General features: G+C 65.3%; 1 protein-coding gene across 2 annotated transcripts; it reads left to right on the top strand.

The window, feature by feature from the left end:
• The first annotated feature begins 297 nt into the window (after positions 1 to 297).
• MRPL23 (mitochondrial ribosomal protein L23) lies at positions 298 to 7,130 on the top strand. 2 transcript variants are annotated; one of them, XM_027090138.1, is made up of 5 exons: positions 298 to 359; positions 2,043 to 2,165; positions 3,041 to 3,123; positions 3,742 to 3,815; positions 6,915 to 7,130. In XM_027090138.1, the coding sequence occupies exons 1-5, from the start codon at positions 343 to 345 to the stop codon at positions 7,077 to 7,079; spliced, it is 462 nt and encodes a 153-aa protein (XP_026945939.1). In that variant the 5' UTR covers positions 298 to 342; the 3' UTR covers positions 7,080 to 7,130. The 2 variants fall into 2 exon arrangements, with proteins under 2 accessions (XP_026945939.1, XP_026945938.1); XM_027090137.1 differs by lacking the exon at positions 6,915 to 7,130 and adding an exon at positions 6,206 to 6,458.
• The last annotated feature ends 1,454 nt before the right edge of the window (positions 7,131 to 8,584 follow it).

Here is an 8,584-nt window from a genome sequence, read left to right as displayed (position 1 = left end):
GGCATGACCTGCAGTTATCCTGGGCACGGGCGGGTGCGTGGGGGCCATGCGTGGTGGTCCACTGGCGTGCTGGGCCCAGGGTGGAGGGGGGACATGTGGGACTGGGGTGTGCTGCCGGGCATGAGCGGGGCGTGAGGGGTGGGGAGTGGATACTGGGTGTGCGGAGCTTCGGGAGTCAGGTGAGGCTCAGGTGAGCGGGTCGGTGGGGCTGGTGGGGGGGCCGCCAGGTGCGCCCCAGGTGCGTGGGCTGCGCGCGTCCTCCCGGGCGCCAGGAGGCGCTGCGGCGGCGTGGGTCCGGGCCGGGCGCGCCCCTCCTTCCGCCCGCGGCCCCGGAAGCCGGCGATGGCGCGGAATGTGCTGTGAGTGGGGGTCCCGGGGTGCGGGGTCGGGGGCGTGGCCGCGCCCGGGACTTTGCTGCGGGGGCCGGGCCGGGCCGCGGGGACGTGACTCAGAGACCCGCGCGGAACGCGCGGCGTCGAGGCGCCCGTGGGGGCGGGGCGGGGCGGGCTTGGGGCGGGGGTGGTCGTTCCGGAGCCGGAGGGGCCCGGGCCGCCCCTTGGGGGTCGGGCCTGACGCTTGGCGCGGGCGGGTGGGAGAGAAGGTTGGCTGGTCTGGGCTCCGCCGACCTCGGGCTTCGGTCCCCCCCCGCCACCCCGGCCGACTGCTCCCCCACCCCCCGCAGCTCCCCAGGGGACCCAGACTGCGCCCCTTGCAGTGCTCGCCGCTGGTCACCAGGGGGAAGGTGTGAGCCTGGGTGGCCGCCCGCCGGCCTGGACCCCCACGAGGGCAGAGCGAGGCTCGGTCCTGGACGAGCAGCCCTGCGCTTCCAGAACCTGCCCCTCCCGCCTCGCCGGCACAGCGGAGGAGGCTGTGCCACAGGGTTCTAATGGGGCAGCTGCCACGTGGGACTGGGTCGCCAGGAGACCCCGGGAGACGTTACCTAGCGCTCAGCCCAGCAGTCGTTCTAATGCGGGTGCCCCGGCCCGTGCCAGGGTGCCTGAGCCCTGCCCCCTCAGAGTGCCACACCCTGGACCTCGGCTCCTGACCCCCTCACGCTCCCCAGATTTGTGAGGCCCAGAGGCAGCATGAGATTTGGCTTCACTGAGCCCCCTTCCCTGGTGCTGGGTGCTCCCCAAGATCAGGGGCCACGTGCTGTGCTGCAGATTGGTCACCAGGGACCCTAGATGGCATCCTCAGCCCCTGCTCCCACCCTCCACCAAGACCCGTCCCCTGGGCTCCCAGTAGACCCCTGGCCCCGCCTTGCAGCCCCTGTGTACCTTGGGCCCCCTCCTCACCCCAGCCCCGAGGCCCAGTTGGCAGTGTGGCCCTTCTGGCCCACCAGACCCCACCGGGGGCATGGGTCCAGCTGGCAGGGGCAGTTGGGTGGGAGCCGCAGGTGGTAGCTTCCTGCACCTTCTAGATGCCTCTGCTCAGTTGGGGGGTTTTGGAGGTGGGGCAGGCAGGCGGTCAGCTTGTAGCTGGTGATCTGCACACACCATCTCTCCCCAGCCACTTATCTTCTGATCTTCACGCTTGTCAAGGATGAGCTGGTGTTCCCAGCACAGGGGGTGTGGAGGTGGCCCCATCCCTTTCCCCGCCGCGGGGGTGGGGCCAGTGCAGAATAAGCTGGTTCTGACCGATCCCACCTCACCTGAGCTGAAGGGAGCTAGAGGGCGTGCCCTGTGTGGGGCCCACTCCTGGAGGGTGACAGCCATGCGGGGGCCGCGTGCCTTTGGGACCGGCACTTTGAACAAACACATGACTCTGAGCCTGTTTACGGGGTGGGGTGGGCATGTCCTCTGGCCTCTGTTCATGAATCATTCACCGGTCCTTTCCAAAGGCTGACCTTGGGGGTCAACAGGCCACACCGCCCCGGGGCCTGGGGACTGGCTGCCCACGCCGGGTGAGCAAAGGGGGTGGCCTGTGGGTGACTGCCCCCTTGGCTCCCCGGCCCCATGGGCGTGATGACCTGTGGACCCTGCTGGGGTGTCCCGGGAGCCTCGTGTTCTGAGCGTTTGACAGGACCCCTCTCCCCCTTGCAGGTACCCTCTGTACCAGCTGGGCAACCCCCAGCTCCGGGTCTTCCGCACCAACTTCTTCATCCAGTTGGTGCGGCCCGGCATGGCCCAGCCCGAGGACACCGTGCAGTTCCGGATCCCCATGGAGTAAGCCCCCCCCTCCCCAACCCCAGAGGAATTCAGGCTGGGGAGTGCCCCGAGGGGCCCACAGCCCTAGAGGTGCCGCCGAACCCCACTCACAAGCAAGGTTCTTCCTGCCGTGAAAATTATGCAGGCAGCTCCACACTGCCCGAGGTCTGGTGTGTGCAGGGCCCCGGGGGTGTTGTGCTCCCCGCCGCCCCCTGGGAAGCCTGGCCTGAGACCTGACTTCTCTTCTTGCCTTGGTCCTAGCTGCGCTTTCCAGGAGGCTGGGCTGTGACTCCTGCACCCGCTCACCATGGCTTCCAAAGCCTTCGTCCTCAAATGGGGCCTTCACGGAGGCCCCAGTTGCCGAAGGGACACAGCCTCCCCGTGTCCCATGCTGAAGTCTGAGCGGTTCCGGGGTTGGCTCGAGCTTCCGTGTGAGGCCCATGCAGGGTGAAGAGGCAATGGGACCTAGCCCACCATCCCCTTGACCGTTATTTCTGGGAAGCGCCTGCTGGGAGGGTGCTGCGGGCGGGGCAGCAGCTGCAGAGCGGGCGGCCGGGCGCTGCGGGCAGCTCCTGGCAGCCAGGGGGCACTCGCAGACCGTCCCGTCCCTCCCCTTGAAGCTGGGCCCCCAGGGAGTGTGGCCAGTGGGAGGGAGAAGAGAACTGGGTCCTGGAGGCTGGTCCCCCGTCACCCCCTCACTGCTGCGTCCGGATGCAAGTGTGCTGGGTGGGGACCAGGGGCTGCATCTCCGGAGTCAGCGGGGCCCGGCCTCAGCCCTGGCCTCCCCCGAGCCCGCTCCCGCCCGGGGCCTGCGGTCGGCAGCTCAGCCCGTCGGGCGGGCTGCCTTGTACCTCGGCCCTGTTCAGACTTCCTTTCTTTCTCCTTTGCCCCAGGATGACCAGAGTGGACCTCAGGAATTACCTCGAGCGCATTTACAATGTGCCCGTGGCTGCTGTGCGGACAAGGGTGCAGCACGGTGGGTGCCCGGGGGGGGGCTGCCCCCTCTGGTGTGGGCTCCTGCCCGCGTCGCTGGCCTGGTCCCCCCTCGCGGCCACTCTGCCACGTGGTCCTTTGCACATGAGGAAACTGAGGGGGGACCTCAGGGGGGAGGTGGCCTCCCAGCGCTAGAACTTGGGTGGCCCGGCGCTGCCGGCTGCTCAGAGCAGGGCCCCACACTCAACCCACCCACCCGCTCCCCCGCCTGCCCCTGGGTCGGTCAGCAAAGCGCTGTTTTATTCCCCTGGGCTTTCTCGTTCCTTCCTGTTGACCCCTGCCCCCCAGCCCCCGGTTGCCCAGTTGTAAATATGGCGGCCCTCCGTCGAGGGGAGGCCAGACAGCGAGAGCCTCTGTGCTGACAGGGCAGGAAGCGTTGCTTGAGTCATTTCAGGCACGTTTGGGTTCTCGCCGAGCGGAGGCTGGCGGTGGTGGCGCCTGCCTGTGCGAGCCCGGCCTAGTGGCCCAGGGCGTGGCGCCCGCGGCCTGTAGCCCAAGGTGCCTGCGTGTTTACCTGTTTCTAGAGTGGGTTCCCGGATTAGTGGGACTGAAAGCTTCATGCTGGGAGTGAAGGTTTTTGTCTTCCCCCCGCTTCCGACAGGTTCCAACAGGAGGAGGGATTACAGGAACGTCAGGATAAAGAAACCAGATTACAAGGTGGCGCACGTGCAGCTGGTGAGTGCTCGCCCCGACCGCGGCCTGGAGCGGGGGGTGGGCGTGATCGTGGGGCCCCAGGCTGGCACCCAGTTCTAATCCACATGGAGCCCCGGGAGGAGCTGGGGTTCAAAGCACAGCTCAGAGGTGGGAGGGGATGGGTGTCGGGGAACTTCTCGGGGGCCAGCCCTGGGCGTACAGTGGGCGGGTGTGGGCCCGCTGGGCTTGAGGGTGGGTTCAGACAGAAGCCAGGGCTGGCAAGCATCAGAGCAAGGAAGTCGTTAATGCCATGGGGGTGGAGGTTCCTGCTGGGGCCTCAGTGTCAAGCCAGACCACTTGGGGTGTGCTGGGGTCCTGGCTGACCCCCTCTCCTCTGGACTGGACTGCGGGGTGCGGCACACTCTCCCAGGTTCTCTTCGCTGTGTCCCCTGCCTAGCGAGGGGCTCCGGAAAGAGGGTTCAGCACCCCATCTGAGCCTTTGCTGACCGAAACCCAGAGCTGGCTGGAGGAAGACGCGTTTTCCAAGCCCCTTTCCGGGCTCTTCCTTTCCAGCCTGAGCTGCCCCAAGACGTACTTTCCCAGATATGCTCTTGACTCAGAATGGACAGCCTTGGCCACCCAGCACCAAGGCCCCGTGGGCTGCAGGCAGGATTCCTCTGCCGGGGCAGGTGACCTTGGACCTGCCCACAGAGTCTGTTAACTGCCCTGCGTTTGAAACCCTGGGCGGCGGGGGAGGGGGTGGGGGTCTTCCAGTTTCTTTAGTTTCCTCGTAAACAGCCTGGGTCGGAGTGGGGAGCCCGCGGGCCCCGGGGCCACTAGATGGCAGTAGCGCTATTATGAAAACACCCTCTGGCCCCAGGGCCTGTTTCGGGCCTTAGGAGGTAGTTTGTTGAAAGACCACGTTAGCATGGCAGCTTTGCTGAAAAACGGTCACAGTTGCTCTAAACAGGGGCCCCCGTAATTATTTGGCCTAATATTTGCCGTGCATAAAATCAGCCAGTCCAGGCAGGGAGAGTGGCCGTTGGCCTCATAAAGGCGCCTGTGTCCTCTGTGTTCAGTCGGGCCATCTGTCTTTGTCACGGCACGCCGGTCGACACCCCATATGTCGGCATTCGCCACGAGGCCCTTCAGCGAGAGCTATAGTTACAAGTGGCTTTTGAGTCATCCGAGCCCTTGCGTTTCCCGGGCCCCACCTCGCTCTGGAAGCTGAGCTGCGCGGCCTGGGATCTGGTATCTGCAGCTGCCACCCGGCCTCCTTTCTTCCCCTGTGAAATCAGGGCAGCACAAGTGGGAGCACAGGGCGTCCCCGCCGGGCACGCTTCCCTCCGTTGCAAAATTAAATTTGTAACGGATCCCCCCCACCTCCACCCCGCCCGGCTCCGGCAGATCTGTGCCTGGAAACCGGCCGGGGGGTTGGACACTCGCCCCCTGAAGGGGTCCCCTCTCTGTCCTCCGTCTACGGAGACGTCCTCCCCGTGTGTCCCTTGGGGCCTCGTTTCTGGGCTTCTCATCACCGAGCTGATCGCAGAGCGCACAGAGGTCCATCAGAAAGACAAGTGAAATTTCCGGATTTGTTCAGAGTTGGCTGCTTCGGCAAAGCCGGTCCCCCGTAGTGGGGGTCCCGGGTTTCCTCCCACGAGCTGATAACCGTCTCTTTGGCCCAGAGTCGGGGAGCTAGCGAACCTGGGTCACCCCACAGCGAGGAGCCTCGGCCCCCAGGCTGACGCTGACGCCTGCTGGTGACGGAGCGCCTGCTCCCCCGACCCCGCCTGCCCCTCACCATCCCAGGCCGGCGTCTTCGCTTTTCACTGCGACACTTTCCTCCCCTCCTGCTCTTTTCCGCTGATCAGCTTTGGAAGGATGGAGGGTTTTATTTCTGAAAGTACAAGGTGAATTTCTCCAGGAAGGGAACCCCCGGGAGCCGCAGTCGGCCCCCACACCCGGCGCTTGTCTCGGTGAGAAACGAGGAATTTCTCCCGGCGGCGCCCTCTGTTTTTTCCCAAGCTATTGCGGATTGCCATCTTTGTATTTATATCTTAAAATGTCATTTTGGGTTTCCCCCACCTCAGAAAACTAGCAGAATCACCTCGGTATATTAAACATAAATCCCCCATTCTGGGCAATCAGCCCTGCATGTAAACTATTGCCCTTTGGTATTTTAAAGAAGAAGAAAGAAAGTTTTGCAGTGTGTAAGCGAATCCTCCTGCAGGCTGGCTACCGAGCACTCGGTTGCTGCCTTTCATCACTCGGGGCTGCACTCCGCGCCATGTGAACCTCCCGTTCTCAGGGCCGAGGATGTGGGCTGTTTCAGATCACGCTTGGCCGCCTGCCCGAATCCAGATTTCTTTACAAAACAAGGGTCTCCAAGAACCAAGCGCACTTCACTGATTTTACTTATTAAAATTTTCCAGATCCGGTCCTTCTCTGCCTGTCTGGAGGTAGACGGCGCAGCCCTGGGAGTGTTGGCCCGGCTCGCCCCCCCCCGCCCCCCCATCCTTGGAGCTGCTTTGCGATGTGTAGCGCGTGGAGGTGGCCCCGCACCTCACGTTGCTTGGGGTCCCCTCCTCCCTCCAGCCCACTGACGGGCCACGTGCTGGGGGTCCGGGCTGGGACTTGGCCGGCACTCACGTGTTCTGAACTTCTAGTGAAAGACGCAAAACCAGTCAATTTGCGAAGCCGGCCTTGATTTATGGCCTGCTCGCATGTACGTTTCTTTGTACGTTATATGCGTTTTATTTGCCAAGCTCTGAGCCGGGAGGAGGGTTCGTCTTTAATGTGGGTAAAGGCCTGTAGGTATTTTGGGTGGAAGACGTTCCAGGGAGGCAGCAGACACTATCTGTGCCTTGTTTCCTCGCCCCTGCCCACAGTATGGCCGGGCGACTCCTGCCGGGAGTGGGTGCTCTGCTGGGCTCCCCCGGATGGGGACACGCTGCCTGAAGAGCTGGCCTCGATGAGGGGCCTTGTCGCAGCAATGGTTTCCACCGCGGAGGGCTGGGGCCCAGCCTGCGTCTGTCCTGCAGGCGACGGGCGGGCGGGTTCCATCTGGCCACGGACCTTCCCACGGGGCTCCTGGCCTGTCCCGCCCGCGCTGCAGGCTGAGCCCGTGTCTTTTCTCCCCAGGCGCACGGACAGACCTTCACGTTCCCAGATCTGTTTCCTGAGAAAAAGAGGGCTGAAGGCAGTTCTGTGACTGAGGACCTGCAGGACCAGGTCCTGGAAGACCAGCGGCGGAGGCAGAGCTGCGACCCCCGGCTCGGGGGCGTCCCTGGCTGGTTCGGCCTGTGACGAGCGGCTGACAGCTCAGCTCAAATAAAAGTGCTGCTTGTGGAGACCGGCCCAGGCCCCCCACCCTGTGCTCTGTGCTCTGGGCTGTGCCCCTAGGCTGAGAGCAGGGGCCCGGCCTCGGGTGTGCCCGCGTGTCTCGTCCTGGTCCCATGGGCCCAAGGCGAGCCAGGCAGGCCCGGAACCCTGTCCAGTTGGGGGGGAGACCCACTTCCAGAGCACCCAGGAAGTCATCCTGAGCTGCTCTGGCTAAGAGCTTGCTTTGGGCGGTGTGTGGGGAAGATCAGAGTGAGTGCTGAGGGCAGGAGTCGGGGTGGCCGCTGGGCGAGAGCCTGTCCGGGCTGGGGGTCCAGGGTGGCCCAGTCCAGTGTGGTCTTGAGCAGGGAGGGTGGGGGATCCAGAGAGGGTGGGGTTTAGGGGACTAGTCCAGAGCAAGGCCGCGTCTGGAAAGATTGCCAGCCAAAGGCTTGCGTGTGGGAAACGGAGCGCCATCAGGGACGACCAGCACCCGGGGACCCGTGGGGTGGGGTAGAGGTGGCGCTGGTCCCGGGGGGTCTGGGAGCCCGGTTCCCTGCATCTCCGGTTCCTGAGATGCACCTACAGCTTGATTTCTCTCTGAATCACGCTCTGCAGCTAAAAGCCTAACCCTGAGCGCTCCCGGGAGCCAGCGCCCCGCGGCCGCCCCGGGCAGGGGGGCGGTGAGGCCGCCCCGGGCTGGCTGGGCCCGTCTCTGTGTGTCCGCGGGCCTGGAGGTCTGGGGAGCGAGCAAGAAAGCACCGTGGGTGCCTCGGGGAGTCGGGCCGCGTTGCCCCGGGGGTGGGACACATGCCAGATGCCACGAGGGCTCAGGGACCACCCTCCTCCGCGGCCTCTCAGCTCCCCGCTCTGGAGCTTGGCTCTCCCCTCCGCGGGGGGCGGGGGGGACAGTGGGGAGCCGGCTTGGCCGGCCCCCTCCACCCCGAGGGACACGGGGGGCGTCACGTGGGCCTTTGAAGCTCCCCTCCGGCTGGAGGGTGAAGGTCCGGGCAAACTCCACCCTTCAGCGTTGATTTAAAGTGATGGGGAAGGTCAGGAAGGAGGCTGGAGAACGGAGTCAATGGTATTTTCCTGAGAGAAATAATTCATGGGGCCCTGAGGACCCCGACTCAAGGCCAGGGGAGGAATCCCATCCTTCATCCGCTGCACTTCCAGAGCCGGCCGCCCGCACGCCCCCGGACGCAGCCCCCAGGCCCTTCCCACACGGCGGCCCTGTGCTGTCCTCGCTGTGCCCTCCGCATCCCCCAGGGCCTGGCATCTGCCGGTCACGGCCACGGAGGCGGGCCGTGACGTCCTGTGTCCTCGGCACCCCCAGGGCTGGTAGATGGAGTGGCCACAGCAGCGCCGAGTGGGGGTGGGACACGGCGTCCGGCACAGAGCCGAGTGTGGGGGGGCAGGGGTGGAGTTGCCTTGCAGGGCGCTGAGCAACAGGAAACGGGCCTTCAGCTGGGGGGCTGCTTGCCCCCCCCCCC

The sequence above is a fragment of the Aethalodelphis obliquidens genome, unplaced genomic scaffold (assembly GCF_003676395.1).
Source record: "Aethalodelphis obliquidens isolate GAN/ISIS:26980383/991018 unplaced genomic scaffold, ASM367639v1 scaffold69, whole genome shotgun sequence".
NCBI classification, from domain to species: Eukaryota; Metazoa; Chordata; class Mammalia; order Artiodactyla; family Delphinidae; genus Aethalodelphis; species Aethalodelphis obliquidens.
The sequence above is the reverse complement of the archived record's forward strand: the minus strand, read 5'-3'. Positions and strand labels throughout refer to the sequence as shown.

Coding starts and splice junctions, on each gene's coding strand:
- MRPL23 (XM_027090137.1), top strand. Junction 2,166..3,040: donor CAGTTCCGGATCCCCATGGA/GTAAGCCCCCCC, acceptor CCTTTGCCCCAG/GATGACCAGAGTGGACCTCA. Junction 3,124..3,741: donor GCGGACAAGGGTGCAGCACG/GTGGGTGCCCGG, acceptor CGCTTCCGACAG/GTTCCAACAGGAGGAGGGAT.